Genomic DNA, 17962 nt, shown 5'->3' with positions numbered 1-17962 from the left:
TGTCAAATAACTTGGAATTGGGATGCCATTCACATAGATTGACTTCTAAGTATTTTATTTAAAATAAATGACTGAAACACTTCAAAAACCATTTATTCATGTTCCCCATGTCTGGTTTATGCAAGCTAACTCCTAGGCGATTTCTCATGTAAAATTACAAAAAATTATCAGTGTTTTGAAACGTCTGAACTTGGCAGCGAATAGCTCCGCCATTATGATGCTAACTTCCGCTAGCATCTATATGGGATTTCGCATATAACGTTAGCATCAAGCTAACTCCTAGGCGATGTGCATGTTACAATAAAGCTTTGAATCCTTTGAATCAAGCAAATTGTGTTGTATAATTTCTTAGCTAACCAGCACAGTCAATAACACAATATATAATGAGTAGTTCTAGCCTGCTGTTTAGATCACAAACAATTATCAGTGTTTTGAAACGTCTGAACTTGGCAAAGAAGCTCCGCCATGATAATGCTAACTTCCGCTAGCATCTATAAGGGATTTCGCATATAACGTTAGCATCAAGCTAACTCCTAGGCGATTTCTCATGTAACATAAACAGATATCTAAATCCAAAGGGATCTCCCATATAATATTAGCATCAAGCTAATTGTTACAGAAGTGGTGAAGTGCAGAACCAGCAGATTAAAGAACTCTTTTCTCCACTGCCATCAGACTCTCAAACTCTTTTTTTGTCATTTGCACTACACTATGGGCTACAGCAATATATTTATATTTATTACTAAGGAATCCCATGTTGGTGGAGGGAACAGTGGTGATGAGGAGGTGTTGGGTAGATGTTAAAGAAAGGAATACGGAAGGACAAGTGGTCCCCAAATGTATGAACATTTGTGTTTAAACTTTAGGCCTATGCCTACAGCGCAATAGCTTATTGGCTGCCAAACGCCAACGCTTCGAGCTACGGACTTCATGCTCGGGCTCCTGCATCAGGCCATCACAGAGATGACCTCCACCTATTTTGGGACCTCTACGTTAAAATTTGGGCCCTCAGCGTCCCCAAATGTATGCACATTTGTGTTTAAACTTTAGGCCTACGACTACAGGGCAATAGCTTATTGGCTGCCAAACACCAACGCTTCGAGCTACGGACTTGCAACTTGGGATCCTGCATCGGGCCATTACAGAGATGACCACGACCAATTTTGGGACCTCTACATCACATTTTGGCCCCTCAGCGTCCCCAAATGTATGAACATTTGTGTTTAAACTTTAGGCCTACGACTACAGCGCAATCGCTTATTGGCTGCCAAACGCCAACGCTTCGAGCTACGGACTTGCAACTCAGGATCCTGCATCGGGCCATTACAGAGATGACCACGACCAATTTTGGGACCTCTACATCACATTTTGGCCCCTCAGCGTCTCCAAATGTATGAACATTTGTGTTTAAACTTTAGGCCTACGACTACAGCGCAATCGCTTATTGGCTGCCAAACGCCAACGCTTCGAGCTACAGAGTTGCAACTCAGGATCCTGCATCGGGCCATCACAGAGACGACCTCGACCGATGTTGGGACCTCTACGTCATTTTTTGGCCCCTCAGCGTCCCCAAATGTATGCTTGTAACCGCTCTGTGTTAGAAAAAAAACACCTTCAAAACTTAGCCACGCCCAAACCATATGACCTAGGGGTCTGTGCTCGGAGTCTGGGTGGCGTATAATAACACTCTGGAAGCACGTGCAGATACGTGCAGGTTTGGTCCTTCAGGGGCCCCACACTCATGGTCTTGTGCTTTAAAAGTGTTAGAAGAGATTCTGCCTAAAAGGGCAAATTCAAACGTTAGCCACGCCCACACCGTATGACCTAGAGGTCTGTGCTTACAGTATGTTCATCGGGGAGAGGGGTGGATGCACAGGCCATAAGTGTGTGCAGCTAAGTGCAGGTTGAGGCCCCCAAGGGCCCCTTTGGAGTGTTTTTTACATTAAAGTGAATGGAGAAGGCCCAAACGCATGCCACGCCCAAACCGTGTGACCTAGGGGTCTGTGCTTCGGTTTGGTTCATCAGTGGGGTGTCCACATAAAGCTTGTTTAACAGCGTGCGGCTGCGTCCAGCCGTTTGGAAGCACTGGTACACCATGTCTGCAATTTCTAAAATGGCAGACAGCATGCGTGCCATGTGCTTTTTTTTTAGGTTTAGGGTTGCGGTGAGGCTTCTGAAGCACGTAGGGTCATGACATTTTTTATGTGGGTTGTCTGGGGGCCCATAAATGACATATTGGAGCCCCACCCCCCTAAGTGGGCGGGAACAAAAAATTGCCTTTTTACCTGTCCGTGAAAAATGAATGGAAATAGATTGGGAGTGGGAAGTGGCCAATCAGGGCTTAGGGAGGTGCTTTGACATTGGGGCTTCGAATGCTGGTTTGTCCCGGGGCCCTCGACCACATATCCCAAAACCGCGTGGCTAGGACCTTCCAGAGCCTTGTAAAAAAATCTGAAAAAAATATTCCTGAAAAATATTTTCAATGGACTTTTGAATGGACTGGGAAAAGGGATCTGTGTCCAGATAAATTGGAAGTGGGATGCGATAGGGTTAGGGTTAGTGGTGTGAAAATTCCCTGAAAATTCCGCTTGGTTTTCAGACTCATGCTTACAGTATGTTGTTCCAGAGCCCTCCCAGACATCCCCTATGAAATTTCATGACCCTACGACCTCGGGAAAGTCACTTCCTGTTCCACTTACTGGTTCGTTTTTCGACTTCCCGACCACTTACGGACACGAGCTTTTAGTATGTTGTTTCTGGTCCCCTGCAAAGTTTCGAGCCGATTGGCCCATGGGAACACCTACTTCCGGGCCACGCCCACTTTGGGGGGCGGGGCTTAAATATGTTGTTCCAGGCCCCCCCCCCCCCCACTACTCCCCTATCAAGTCTCAAGCCGATCGGCCAATGGGAACACCTACGTCCGGGCCACGCCCACGTTTGGGGGCGGGGCTTCAATATGTTGTTCCAGGGGCCCCCCACTACCCCGCTATCAAGTTTCGGGCCCCTACGACATTCGGTTCTCTTCCTGCGGTCCTACCTCTAATTCCTGAACTTGTACACGCCCACCTGGGGTGGGTAGTGGCCAACCATCCCACTTGCAATCTATTTCAATACCAAGCAAACACATGGAATAAACTGGAAATGGGATGTGGGTGGGGTGTGTCCAAACGTCCCACTTGCAATCTATTTGAATAGCATGCCAACACATAGAATAAATTGGAAATGGGATGCCATGCCCGTTTGCCCATTATGCCACGTGTTAGGTCTTAAAACTGACTCTGGATCAGTGTGCGGTATTGGGTGTGGTCCACGGATAGCTCGAGAGCGCCCCTACAGGCGTCCGCGAACCCACTATTGACCGTGGTAATCTGGTCAGTAAAGGTAATCGCATCGTGTCCAATCTGCAATTTAGTTAAAACCGCAACTGGGATCCGCGTTCGGGTTGCGATACCACTTGGCCACTATGGCGCCCACTGGCAATCTATCTGAATGGGAAGTGGGATGTGAAATAGGGGTACTTTACTTACTCTGGAAAGCCTTGAGTACTTTACTGCAATTTAGGTAGTGAAGGTTTTTATTAGTCTCTATATCTCTTTCTTTAGTACACTTGTTACACACCTGGAATCTTCTTGTGTATGTGTGTGTTCAAATGTAATCATTAGAGCTTACAGAAATAAACATTTTATTATATATATAAAATCAATCTCTGTCTTACCCCATCTTGAAAAACATTCCATATAACTGAACATTAGATATGGAAATAGCTAAGACTGGCACAATACGGAATGAGAATTACAGCTCTGGGCATGACTTTATTTACTATAAATGTATGTTAGTGTGACGCTAGATTGTAGCAAATGTTTTGCTTGTTACAATTCACCAAAAATACATCTGTTTTACATCCAAAGTTATTCAAACATCTGTGCATGAAAATACATCTAAAGTACAAACATATTCTGTTTACTCCACCAATATACCTGGTCATGCAAAAGTCTAGGACAGGTCCCACTTATAACATAGACCATAATCAATTAGTTAGTACCTCATTGAAGGAGTGTTCATCTATCTGCAAAATGTACATTACATACTGCAACATCATACAGCATATATTAAGCTAATACTGTGCCATTACTCTTATTAGCTATACAGTACAAAAGTAATTTTGTGAATCATAGCTTTTTCTTTTTTTAAAACAACCATTCAAGACTCTTCATTGAAAAGTAACATTACTCATACCAAACAACATAAAGACTATAGATCCTTGTAATTTATTACATGCACAAGAAACATTCTGCACAGTTACCTCATGATATGTCAACAGAAAATAACAATCATAGAACAATATATAACTATAGTCACCATGACAACAGTTATCATGATAAGTGTTAGTATTTCAAAGTGCAAACAGAGCAGAGTTCCTAGGCGTGTTAAACCTGATGTGATTCGCTAAAATCTGTGCTCCTTATTTAAAAGGACTTCTGAGTTTAAGGATTTAGCTTTTTGCTAATTCAAAATGTTAAAAACGTTTTGAGAAAGAGAGACTTTCTTCCTCTCTCTTTCATTTAAAGTGCAGGCACAGTAAGAAATGCACAAACATCTCCATCTTCAAGTAAAATCCATGTTGGGGTTTATTTTGGTCTGGAGGTCTGGCTGGCAGCTCTCAGGTGATCGGGAGGTTCTTCACAAACTCGCTTAGACTCTTGCGGATATTGGAAGGTTGGGAAGCAGCGCAGTTCAGCAGCGCAGGGCCCATGTGATCATGAAGGGCTTGGCACAGGTGGACAGTGGCCCCTCTCACGCTTCCACCCCTCCCGTGGACCGTACCACTGTTGCTGGAGGTCCCCAGGAGCTACCAGAGCAGAGGGAGCACCTTCTGCTCAACCAGTTGTGGCTTGCGGGGGTAGAGTTCCCTAACCAGCTCTATAAAAAGAACATTTAAAAGGAACAATGATAAATAAATCAACCCTGGACAGCACTGGGTTATTACAGAAGCATTTTCTTAACCTAGAAAGATTTCATTCAATTAAAGTGACAGTATTTGGTAACTATGGTAACTCTCTGGAATGATTATTATCAATATTATAAATATTATTAATTAATATAGGAATTATAGTATTTCTGGTAAATCTTTTATCTTTTTTTTAATCTCTGGCATCTCTTAGCATATCAGTGGAATGACTTTCTGAAAGAAAAGTTTTTTGATAAATGTATTTGAATTTGTAGAATATTTCTGTATACACAACCACAAAAGATTAGACACTGTATATTGTTTACTTACCTGCAACTTTATCAACAAGATCCACTTTAGCTTTTCCACTGAGATATTGAGCCTTTGTGCAAAACGGTTGAAGTTATCTGAAAAAAAAGACAGATCAAGGATAGTGTTGGTCAAGTTTAGCAATATTTAGCAGGGATGTAGTTTTCCACCATCTTATCAAAGTCGTGGTGGGAGGACAGGAACAGCAGGATACGCCGGCCAAAGCGCCTGAGACGAGGAACAGACCCCAAAACAGGAGAGAACTATTTATCTTACCAGGGCACAATTTTACAAGGCTGTCTGTGTCTAGAAAACACGACAGTGCTTCTATTACTCTACAATTTAGCAGCATTTGCTGACTTCAGAGTATCAGACTAGGAGACTAAAAGAATCAGCAAAAGATTACTATCTGGGAAACTGAATAAGCTTTGTAGAATTCTCCTTCTGATCCCAGTACTAACCTGGTTTCTTGGGAAGAGTCCTGTGCCAACTTGGAGACTGCAGGAATAATTCGCTCTGCACCAATCTTCTCTACCAAAGTAGCCAAGTGCCTAGCAGTACACTTTCTTACTGCAGCATTCTGATGACTTTTGAGGAAAACAGAAGGAAAAAAATTAGGGCATTCAAAAAAAGAAGGTAATAACTATTAATCCATCCAATGTATACAGTACAACTTTTAGCTTCTATAAATAAACTTAATACCCTTATGTATGATCTAAGTGCACAATCAAATGATCATATTCTATTTGATGGCTTAGTTTGCACCAGTTAGTGTACATCTGTATTTTTTAAACAGAAAATGTTTGCATGTCCTCTGTGAGCTAGCTAACTAGCCTATTTTTTAAGCAGTTTGAAGGGCAGTTTGGATCAGCAGAGCGGAGATGGAACACAATAAAAATAATATATAAGAGGATAAATAACTAAAAATATTGATATAGGCCAGGGCAATATTTTGAAAGAACAATGGAGAAGTAAAAACTGCAGCCAAAATCAATGCTGTATTAGCTTCTTGTGACTGTTGTTGCTATCTGAAAGCCACAGTTTAAAGCTCACTGCAGGCTAATTGACCAGAGTCCTCCAGCGAGAAGGGCGTTCATGCTCCAAATGGGGGTGCAGTTCTGCACCATGCTGTCCAGAGCTTGGGAGGACCAAGACTCAAAAGGGAACCCATCCTCCATTGGGCGGCCCGTTAACACAAATTACACAAAAACAAATTATACAGATGAATACACAAGTCACAAATAAATCACACAATCAGGCTAAGTATAAGGTAACTAGAATGAAAGTTCTGGGTGTTGATATTGTCAATGTAAATGTCTTGTGATGAACGCCAGGTTTTCATTCCGTGTCGGAGTGATGATACTGGTATTGTAGGCTCCAACTGCAGTATTACTCCCCAGGTGAACCTCAGAGAAGAAAGACATGTGATGTGGTAAATATGTAACAGATAAGAGGATCTATACCTCTACAAAACATTTCAGACCTTGACAACACAAGTCAGAACTCGACAACACAACACAGACCCCCATCACAGCACAGAAACTTATAATACAAGAAAACGCAGACCCTTCGAACACAAATCAGACTACTACAACAATTTCAGACCTCTGCAACACGTAAGATATAAATATTATATAATTCATTAATAATCGAAAATTCTTTATACCTGCATATGGATCCTCACTCTCATTCATTCATGTCAGACCTCTACAACACAGCAACTTTCAGACCTTTGCAACAAGACTGAATTGTGTTGTAGATATCTGACCTACATTGAAAAGGTCTCACTTGTTAATGAGAAAAAAACGAACATCTCTCCAAACTTAATGCAAATGGATAAATGTTTTTTACAATAAAATCTGTAGCGAAGTCCATGAATGAACTACGGATTGAGCAGAGAGGGACTGAACATCCAGTAACAAAATATCTCACCATATATACATTTGAAAATACCTTGAGGCTGCTTCTGCCTGTACTGCCAAAGGGCAGAGAAAGGCTCAACTCATTTATTGTAGTTTGCTGTGAAAATCCCTGCCTGTATTGATTGATTCATGGAGTATCAAAACGTCAAACTTCATGTGTGCAACTGGAAAAATATCACAGCAGCTATAAAAAACTAACAAACAAAAACTATAGAGAATGGGAACGTCAGCAGACACGAAAAACGCAATGCATTATGGGAGTTTAGGTCACAGAAGCTACAGTAGCGACTGGTTAACCAAGAGGCTCAATTTTCTTTACTTTAATTCAGTACGAATTACGATGAAATGGTGAATGCTTGCTGTGTTATCAAGTGCCACAATCGCTCTCACGACAGGAGAGGGAAATGTATCGAAAATGGAGTATGTGTTTTCAGCTACAAAACCTACAAAAAAATGTGTACAATCAATACTACTACTACAATAATAATACATATAGTATATAATATATATACACACAGAGTATATGGCAATGTATACAATTAATACTACTACTACTACAATAATAATAGTCAAAGTCAAAGTCAAATTTATTTATATAGCGCTTTTCACAACACACGTTGTCACAAAGCAGCTTTACAATCGTATGGGTCCAGATCCCTAATGAGCAAGCCAAAGGCGACAGTGGCGAGGAAAACTCCCTATAGGGTGGGGATTAGGAAGAAACCTCGGGAGGACCAAGACTCAAAAGGGAACCCATCCTCCATTGGGCGGCCCGTTAACACAAGTCCGTGGTCGCAGGGTGGTTTCAAAGTTCCACAGCAACAGTCAAGGCTCCTGTTCCCCGGCCAAGCAGCCTCAGTCCCCTCGGTGCAGGCAGTGGGCTTCAGGCGGTGTGGGCCTCAGGCGGGCCAGCATCAGCACGACCCCTCGTGGCAACGGCTCATCCAACCCCGGCATCAGCACATTCACCGGCAAGCCAGACCATCCCCCAGGTGCCTGCAGGTGCCTGTCTCCAATCGTCTTGGGTGGAGGCATGCAAGAAGATAGACAATACAGACTGAGTGGACATGAATTTAAACCACCATTGATTTAAATGTACATAGCTCACGTGCCAGTGATGAGCATGTGGCTCCGGCAGGCTAATCTATAGCAGCATAACTAAAGGGAGGGGTTCAGAGGTGACCACAGGCATGAGGGCTCACTGAGACATTGCTTTCCAGTCAAGTCATTGTCACAAATAGAGTGATGCCATGACACAGCTGGAGGACAGCATCAACATCTCAGATCACCAGAAATCTCAACGTCTGGGGGCCCCCAAGCCCCTACACCTTACAAGGGAAATATTAGCTGAAGGCTTGATTAAATAGGTGAGTCTTAAGTCTAGGTTTAAAGATTGGAACTGTGTCAGAATCTCGGATTGGAGCTGGAAGGCTATTCCATAATACATGGGTCATTCTACAGAAATGTCAGTTTTTCTGTACCTAGACTTAACAGGGCAGTTGCATTTTAAAATCCCTCAAATTTAGGGATTTATTTACATTTTAAGACAAAACAACATGATATTTGAACAATTATATCTTTTTGAACCACTTATGAGTCAGTTTTTCTTTTCAACCATTTTAGTGTTTTTCCAAGTTCTGTCCTCGTTGTCATGCTGGGAAACTAAGGGCTTTAATTTTTGAATGGAAAACATTTTCTGTTTAAATTGTTGTTGTTGTCATGCTGACCGGTGTCAGCCAGAGGAGGATGGGTTCCCCCCCTGAGTCTTGGTTCCTCTCAAGGTTTCTTCCTCATGTAAAAAAAACTAGGGAGTTTTTCCTTGCCACTGTCACCCTTGGCTTGCTCACTGGGGGCTAGGACTCGGCACTTGTAAAGCTGCTTTGTGACAACAACTGTTGTAAAAAGCGCTATATAAATAAAATTTGATTGATTGATTGATATACTTTATTAACTCAACTGCAGTTATGTGTCCATAAAGGTCCAATATGTCACACAAAATATAAAAAAAAACACAATATTGCAAATAAATATAATAAAATACATAATAAATGTGTACGTCCCCTATATTCATGTCACTGGTGTTACTGTATGACAAAAGACTATTATTTTAATATAGAAAGCCATGCTGATGACATCACAGGAAGTCATTTTGTTTCCTCTCTGAAGATTATTGAAAACAGACACATTGTATGTTCAATGTCATTTTTCATTTTTTATAAATTTTATCAACTACCCTAAGATTTCCTTCGAAGCTTCAGTGCAAGTCACTGGTATGCCCTACTTTAATCTTTGGAAAATGAACATAGAATAATAAAAATTTATTAATTTATACATAATTCAGTGAGTAGTTCATGACTGTCAACATGTGGTTTGATTCCCTGTGGCAGCTATTTTGTAAAAATAGGGTTGTTAGGGTTGTTTGACAGTTGTCACTGGTGTTACCGTCACGATGGGTAACGGTACATGAAATCTTCAAATAAATGTACAAAAAAGGCAAAAAGCCATTTAGGTGTACCTTATGTATGTTCTTATAGCCAATTAGTACAGTAATAATGTAGTATAATTTAAAATCCTAAAAAAAGAAATGTATGTAGGTGTCCACCGGTCCAAAATGTCCACCGGTCAAAAGTGGACGTTTTTGTAGAATGACCCACATATAGTATATATGTATATACATATATACAGTATATAGAAATGTGTACAATCAATACTTCTACTACTACTATAATAATAATGAAGGGAAACGTTAATTCCCTTTATTTTGTCAAAATACCAGTTTTTTTTCTTCTGTATTTATCTCGTGGCGGTGAGTGATATCACATGCACGGTCAATTTATTCTTGGATGCGTGTCCTAAACCATGGCGGCCACTACCCAGCATGCAATGCGTCGTGACGTAGATTCCCATTCTATATACAGTGCAGTGATCATAGCCAAAACATCCATTCATCTAGATTATTCTATACTATACTTTCACACTCTGCAATCTACAGAACAAACATTTAGGCAAAAGTCAAAAACGAAATAATAAAATAATAATTGTATCAAGAATAAATGACATAAATTTTGCACAGAAGCAGCTTCTATCTATCCAGCCAGCTAGCTAGTAGCACACATGGTGAACCTAGCTGTGTACGTCCGCGATTATAGTGAGAGATATTGCAAAATAACATCCATTTATCCTTCCATCTTTTATGCTTCTTCATCAAACCCCTCAGGACTTCAAACCACCTTCATGACTGTTATGTATATGACTACACAGCAGTGGTGAAGCGTACTTACTGGCCATGGTCCTTCACTAGACAGAGACAAATGAAGACATGAGCGTAGTATTAAAACACCTCATAACACTGTTGTCCTCATCGCCTCTACTATGTGCAACCTACCTACACAACTTCTCACTCACAATTCCTTCACAAATGGCAGCAAATTATTAATAGCTGGACACTTACTTATTATAAACGTACCAATTCGCTGACAATATCCTGCGATTTCATCCTTTCCGCTTGTAAAACCTCACGGTAGTGCTGGCTAGGAGCTGCTAACTAGTTAGCACACGAGCTAAAAGCTCACGAGACACTAACCACGCAGAACTGACGCACGAGGACCAGCACGCCTCCACCCTTCTAATTCAAATATGATTGGTTGATTAAGCTGCCAATCCATAATAAAAGCTCTCAATGTAATAGGTCCTTTCTCTCTTTTACCTAGAAACAACGGTGTGAAATATTCTGATTGGTTGATTTTTTAATTTCACCGCTAAGGTTTTTTTTTCCAGCACAAGCACGAAAAGTGGATTTGAAAGCCGATTTAGAGGAAAAATACAAATTATTGGTGAAGCGTTATTAACATATATTACATATAGTAGACAAATATTTTTTTCAAGATCAATGGACCTTCAGAGACTACACACTAGCTAGCTAGTAGGAGATGTGGCTTTAGGAGGTTAAGAGGATGTTTACAGCTCGCCAGCGCGAGGGGCGGTACTTAGTAAGGTCATCGGTCATGTAATGAATTACACCCGAATCACCCAATCACACGAGGATATAAGCTCAACATTCTATTTGCCAATGTCCATGTATTTCTCATGGATACTGTAGCTATGAATACATTTGGAATTTTCAAAAGAATACTGGTAATGGCAACCAAGCTTAAACAAAATATCAGTTTCAATCTTGAGTCAGATATCAACACACAGATTCAAGACTTTTCAACAAGAACATTGACATTTTAACCATCAAAAGCAATGGTAATCTTTCTCATGTTACTTCTCATGTAGATTAACATTTTAAAGTGTAACAGCATAAAATGGATGTTCATTGATGTACAGTGAATTAAGATAAAAACTGTGATGTTTAATGTGTTGTTTCAGAACACTAAGAAGCGTACTTCTACAGCTGTATACGGCCTAAGAAAGAACATATCACCTTCAAAGCGGCTTAGGGATTATTTGGTGGATGGAGTTTCAACATTTACAAGTGAAGGTCCCAAGTCTGAAGCCACAGAGAAAACTCCTCAGATGAAGCCAGACACCTCCTTTAAAACTGAGGTAAATTCAGATGTAGGTGAACAATTGTGAAAAATGGTTCTAAAGCCTCAAGCCTGAACTGTAGTAGCAGGTTAGAAATATGCCCTCCATTTTGTGCAAGTAGTGAATGGTCGATGAAAAGAACTTTTTTATTGTCTTGATTTAGCCTGCAAAGAGGAGGAAGAGGGAGACTGAGATGCTGGAGAGTCTGGGAAAGCCCTCAGAGTTTGTGGAGGAGTGCTATATGAACAACGCTGCTATTCTTCCACACCTCTGTTCACTCCCAACCACTGCTCATTCATCCTACACAGCCATGAGCTCCATCTGTGGCCAGCTGAGCAGAGACGATCCCTTGATGATCCACGGCCACAGTGTGCAGGGGTACCAAGACATCTACCACCGTGTCGTGGATCCCATGCTCAGGACTCCCTCCGGACAGCCTCGGCCCTACAGCTTGGATCTGGGCCGCAGGATTAAGCAGCGCCTGTGGGAGGTGCTGTACTGTCCCAGTCAACAAGAGGAAGTGCAGCCTGATGGACAGCTCCGTGTTTCTGAGACCTTCTCCACACCTACTCTACAAAGCTTCGCGCCACATGTTGAAGTGGACATCGGTGGAGAGCCCATGCCGCGACAGCCTAAGAAGAAAAGGCCAAGACACTAACATCATTATTATTATTATTATATTACACTTACTATAATATTTACTACTACTTCTACATTTCTATAATCATTAACTTCATATTTTACAATGAGATATTCTGTATTTGTCACGGTACGCCGGCCCCCTACCGGTCGCCTCCGTCCACAGTGGCAGTTGTCGTTGTTGTTGTTGTGGTGTTTGTCCCTGAGGTGGGCGGAGCCCGCGATCCGTCTCACCTGAGGGTGAGCTAATGTATGTTTTGTGTTCTGTGTTTCAGCTGCTGGACTGCAGGGGGTGTGTCCCTGGCCTTGTCCCTGCCTTCCTGCCCCTTCATGTTTTGTGTGCTGCCGCTGTGTGCCACACACCTAGTGGAGGGGAGTGTGGCTTGGTGGGGGGTCTGTCTCCGTACGGCGGCCCCCTACCGGTCACATCCGTCCACAGTGGCAGTTGTTGTTGTTGTGGTGTTTGTCCCTCAGGTGGGCGGAGCCCGCGATCTGTCTCACCTGAGGGTCGTTTGTTTGTGGTCTTGTCTCGTGGTGTTTCTCTGCGTGGTGTTTGTGTGAAGAGTTCCGCCGTACTTATGTGTTGTGTGTGTGGCACGGCGAGGACCAGGGCTGTCTTCCCTGGGAAAACTCTTCATGTTGTGTGGGTGTTTAAAGTGTGTACGTATGAACGGGACGTGTGGATCAGTGTGCGTGCTCGTTATGTTAAATGTTAAATGTTTTGTGTGTGACGCTGATACCGCTCGTCACTGTCGCCTCGCTCCCCGTGTTGTCTTGTGTTTCATGTGGGGAGCGACTGCGAACATGAGCGGCGCGTCACTATTTTGTATGTATGTAGAGCGCGCATTTGTGGGTCCCATCTGTTCGTTATTTGTATTTGTTCGTTATTTTTTTGTGTCTAGTCTTTGCGTGTGTGTTTTGTCCTAGCGTGTTTGTGATTTGTTATGTTAAATGTAATTCCACGCATGCTCCTCCCCTTAAATGTGTGTTGGGGGGGACCGGCTGTGGTTCTGTGGTAGCTCCCGAGGGAGGCCCTGACCAGGAACGTGGGGGGTTCTCCTGATTTGGAGGAGACCCCTCCCCCATGGTAGGGGGATCAGGGTAAGTGCGCATGTGTGTTTTGTGTTGGTGTGTGTATGGGTGTGTGTGTATGTGTGTGTTTTTTATGTGCAGGTCTTCTCCCTGGCGGCGGATCGTGGTTTTCCTGGACCTTGTGGGGGTTTCTACCTGGCAGGAGCCCCCTTATGTTGTGGGGTGACCGGAGCCTGGTCTTAAAGAGCCCCTCCCTATAGGGCTGGGGCCCCCGGCTGTTTGGTGACCATGGGGCTCTGGTCTGAAGAGCTCCTGCTGAAGATGCAGATCCTCCCTCCTGCCCGGGGTGACCAGGAGGCCCTTGGGGCTGTACCCCAGCCCGCCATGGGGGTGCTTTGGGCCTCGGTCTCTGGCGCTCCATGGTTGGGTGGAGGAGTCCACCTCGTGATGGGAGGCCCCGGCTGGGGCTGACTCCCCAGGAGGCTGGGGTGACCCCTAGCAGAAGGCAGGGGTCAGTTCCGGGAGGAGGTAGGTCCAGGAGGGGACGTAGCCACACCCCAGGGAGGTAACCTGCACATACGTACACCACGGACGAATAAGGAGCCGTAGCTCCTCGTCCTCACACCTGTGGGGCTAAGCGGCCAAATGCCGGTTAGGGCGTGAGGGCCCTGTGACCGACTGGGGCGTGGTTTTGTGTTGTTGACGGCCCAGTCGGTCTAGGGTCCCGCCCAGGTAGGTGAGCTAATGTATGTTTTGTGTTCTGTGTTTCAGCTGCTGGACTGCAGGGGGTGTGTCCCTGCCTTCCTGCCCCTTCATGTTTTGTGTGCTGCCGCTGTGTGCCACACACCTAGTGGAGGGGAGTGTGGCTTGGTGGGGGGGGGGTCTGTCTCCGTACGGCGGCCCCCTACCGGTCGCATCCGTCCACAGCGGCAGTTGTCGTTGTTGTGGTGTTCGTCCCTCAGGTGGGCGGAGCCCGCGATCCGTCTCACCTGAGGGTCGTTTGTTCGTGGTCATGTCTCGTGGTAAGTGTTTCTCTGTGTGATGTTTGTGTGAAGAGTTCCGCCGTGCTTATGTGTTGTGTGTGTGGCACGGCGAGGACCAGGGCTGTCTTCCCTGGGAAAACTCTTCATATTGTGTGGGTGTTTAAAGTGTGTACGTATGAGTGGGAAGTTTGGATCAGTGTGCGTGCTCGTTATGTTAAATGTTAAATGGTTTGTGTGTGACGCTGATACTGCTCGTCACTGTCGCCTCGCTCCCCGTGTTGTCTTGTGTTTCATGTGGGGAGCGACTGCGAACATGAGCGGCGCGTCACTATTTTGTATGTACGTAGAGCGTGCATTTGTGGGTCCCATCTGTTCGTTATTTGTATTTGTTCGTTATTTTTTTGTGTCTAGTCTTTGCGTGTGTGTTTTGTCCTAGCGTGTTTGTGATTTGTTATGTTAAATGTAATTTCACGCATGCTCCTCCCCTTAAATGTGTGTTGGGGGGACCGGCTGTGGTCCATGACACGGGACCACAGCCGGTCCCCCCCAACACACAGGGCGTAGCTCCCGAGGGAGGCCCTGACCAGGAATGTGGGGGGTTCTCCTGAATTGGAGGAGACCCCTCCCCCATGGTAGGGGGATCAGGGTAAGTGTGCGTGTGTGTTTTGTGTTGGTGTGTGTATGGGTGTGTGTGTGTATGTGTGTGCAGTGGCGGACTTAGCAATTTGGGGGCTCAAGGTGAATTTAGCTAGGGGGCCAATCAACATTAATATGCGAGAAATAAGTTAGCTAGTCAGGGGGGGCCCTACAGTGGGCTGCAGTGGGAGGGGCCCAAGGCAATTGCCTACCAATGCCTCTATGCAAAGACCGCCTCTGTGTGTGTGTATGTGTGTGTGTGTGTGCGCGTTTGTGCACAGGGTGTGTGTGAGGCGTCTAGTGCAGTAGTGTAGAAGTTCTTGTAGTTAGTGCATGTCTCTTTCTGCTCGCAACTTTCTCCTTTCAGCTACTGCCGCTGGCTAGCCCCCTCACCGGGGGTAAAACGAGGAGCTGAGTGCGTAAGTCTCCTCTGCCAGTACACAGCCTGTCCACCGCCAAGACTCCTGCAGTGCCTCCTCGCGGCCACACACGTAAACTGGGTCCTCGTGGTCCCAGGCTAAACTGCAGGGGATCTCGGAGCAGCAGTGGGCCCCAGAGATGCGGTGTGTAGGCCCACCACAGGGTGGACATGTCCTAGCACCCATCAACCACTGCCCCAACTATGGGCAAATAGCCCCACTGCCTTGTGGGTAGCCTTTTTTCAGGCAAGGGCTAAGGGAGCACACCCTGACAGAAAAGTAAGGCGCTGGTGGCGCGCAATAGGCGGACCTGAACAGAAACAGGATCCGGCAGCCTCCTGCAGATAGCGCACCCCCTACAGCATTTAAAAATCTCCTGGCGCAGGTATCCACCTCTGACCAATGGTGATATTACCGATCCACATCTGGTTGAAGTCTGACAGCGATGGGGTGTCTGGCGACGGGGGCAGGTTTGAATTGGCTGGGAGCTCCTAGTTAGAGCCCTACATGTCAGCGTCATAGGGTATTGGTCGCTCACAGCTGGGGCTGAGTGGCAGCTGTTCTGGCCAGACCCCTGTGTGACTGAGCAGCCCTATTTAGGGACCGCACTGTTCACCTCAGTTTTGAGGAGGGACCTTGAAAAGGTGGTCTAAAAAATGCCCGCGTAACTTGTACCTGGACAGGCTACCTCACCTGCCGGGTTATTCCATATCTGCGGTCGAAAAAGGAAAAATCGACGAAATATTGTAGAAGTGTTTTTCTTTGAATTTCCTCATAGCTACAATTAATAACAAAAATGAGAAAATAAATAAAACAAGGAGAGGGTCAAGGGGGAAAGGTGGAAAGATCAAGAAGAAGACTACAAGAAGAGAGATCCAGTCTGTTAGGAGAATAAAGGTAAGTGTAAAAATGAAATAACTGCTCCAGGGAAAGCACCTGATTGTCTGGACAACAAGGAGGTAAACCTCACACAAAGATAAACATACACATACAAAATTTCTTCACTCAGTATGTGGATGCTGGCCTCTAACCCAGCAAAAGACATTCATCCCATGTTGATAACACATTTGCTAATTTGCTGTCATCGACCTGTTCAATAGCTATTAATATCAACAACATTCAAACTTACAGTTCAGCTGAAAAACATTCACCTGTTATTACCATGTAATATTTAATTAGAGTTTATTGATAAATTCTTTCTTTTTGCAGAAGCATCTTTGAAGAGTGCTGAGGTTGTGGCCTTTGAGGACATCGAACAGGCAAATATAAGCACTATGCAACCACCCAGTGAGTCAAGCACATGTACATCACATCCCATAATACTGGGATGATACTGGTATTATGTTTTACCATAATATTCGCTCCAGGGGGATAAAAGGTCCAGGAGTGTAGAGTCTTTTTCTTCTTTGAATTTCCTCATAGCTACAACTGAGAAAAGAAAAACAAGGAGAGGGTCAAGGGGGAAAGGTCGGAAAATCAACTACAGGAAGAGAGATCCAGCCTGTGAGGAGAATAAAGGTAAGAGTAAGAATGAAATAACTGCTCCAGAAAAATCACCTGATTGTCTGGAAGATAGTGAGGCAAACCTCACACAAAGATAAACACATACACACAAAATCTCTGCTGAATGAGTTGAACATGTGATAAAAAGATTTATTTGAATTTGGTGTGTGTGTATAACTTTGACTCAGTCCCTATCATGACTCCACTCTATGGTAGGTGCAGGACGGCCACTTGCCCAACACTAGAGCTCCTCCTCCAGCTCTGCTACTGCTGTGATCTCCTGCACAACTGACACACCGCAGATTCCTGGACAAACTACACACGCACATAAACACAAAAATACACACATGGTGCAAATAAACTACAGCATTATGAAAATGAATTCACTTGTGACAATTCTTCTTAATAACATGAGATTCAGTGTCAGTGACTGTTTGAAGTCCAGTATTCTGCGATATATTGTTAACTAAACACAAAAAATATATTGATTACTCAATATTAAATGAGACCTAACTGTTCACTGTTCACTTTAGGTGATTAAACTATAAACTGGTGTGCTTGACAAGTGGTGATTGTGGTTTCATTCATGAATGAATGAAATGAAAATTTAAATTGGTCCATTCCACAGCTTTTTAAAAATAATGCCCCGGGTACAGCCGCTAACTCCTCCCTTTGGACGTGTATGTCTCCCATGTGGAGTTGGAGTATTTGGGGGATGGCGGTGTGGAGAGAGGGGAGCCCCATGTCTTCTATTAGGAGGGGGGAAGTTAGAATGCTCAGAAGAGGAAGATCTGAAGATGGAGCAACCCCCCCCCCCCACACCTCTGCCTCTGAGGGTGGAGACATGCACACTCAACAAAGAGAAGGTGCACAGCGGCATGCGCTCCCGGCCCGTCTACACTGAATTTCCTACTCGTGGGTTCCATAAAGTACAGTATAACATAACATAACATACCCTGGTCAAGAAGGCTGGAGACCTCCCTCCAGATACCAGTGGGGGATCTACCAGGACCCAGAAAGCAGCTACGCAGGTGCTAAGGC

The 17962-nt window shown here is 44.2% G+C and overlaps 1 protein-coding gene and 2 long non-coding RNA genes across 4 annotated transcripts; 2 read left to right on the top strand and 1 right to left on the bottom strand.

Moving 5' to 3' along the window:
• Positions 1-3792: 3792 nt before the first annotated feature.
• LOC143481141 (uncharacterized) lies at positions 3793-10890 on the bottom strand. 2 transcript variants are annotated; one of them, XR_013121959.1, is made up of 4 exons: positions 6311-10890; positions 5719-5844; positions 5279-5355; positions 3793-4920 (listed from the first exon to the last, which is right to left on the bottom strand). It is a non-coding gene; the product is annotated as an uncharacterized LOC143481141 (long non-coding RNA). The 2 variants fall into 2 exon arrangements; XR_013121960.1 differs by having other exon boundaries at positions 6326-10890.
• A 285-nt stretch (positions 10891-11175) lies between these two features.
• LOC143481130 (uncharacterized) lies at positions 11176-12367 on the top strand. The gene is made up of 3 exons (XM_076979073.1): positions 11176-11427; positions 11551-11727; positions 11873-12367. The coding sequence occupies exons 1-3, from the start codon at positions 11425-11427 to the stop codon at positions 12365-12367; spliced, it is 675 nt and encodes a 224-aa protein (XP_076835188.1). The 5' UTR covers positions 11176-11424.
• Positions 12368-14906: 2539 nt separating this feature from the next.
• On the top strand, positions 14907-17303 carry LOC143480856 (uncharacterized). Its single transcript, XR_013121903.1, has 3 exons — positions 14907-16705; positions 16841-16936; positions 17138-17303. It is a non-coding gene; the product is annotated as an uncharacterized LOC143480856 (long non-coding RNA).
• Positions 17304-17962: the final 659 nt, after the last annotated feature.

Source organism: Brachyhypopomus gauderio, chromosome 17 (assembly GCF_052324685.1).
Source record: "Brachyhypopomus gauderio isolate BG-103 chromosome 17, BGAUD_0.2, whole genome shotgun sequence".
Lineage (NCBI taxonomy): Eukaryota > Metazoa > Chordata > Actinopteri > Gymnotiformes > Hypopomidae > Brachyhypopomus > Brachyhypopomus gauderio.
The sequence above is the reverse complement of the archived record's forward strand: the minus strand, read 5'-3'. Positions and strand labels throughout refer to the sequence as shown.

What these genes read in the sequence shown, in the direction of transcription:
- LOC143481130 (XM_076979073.1), top strand. An exon ending in ACACCTCCTTTAAAACTGAG is followed by an intron (nt 11,728 to 11,872) that starts GTAAATTCAGAT and finishes GTCTTGATTTAG; the next exon opens with CCTGCAAAGAGGAGGAAGAG.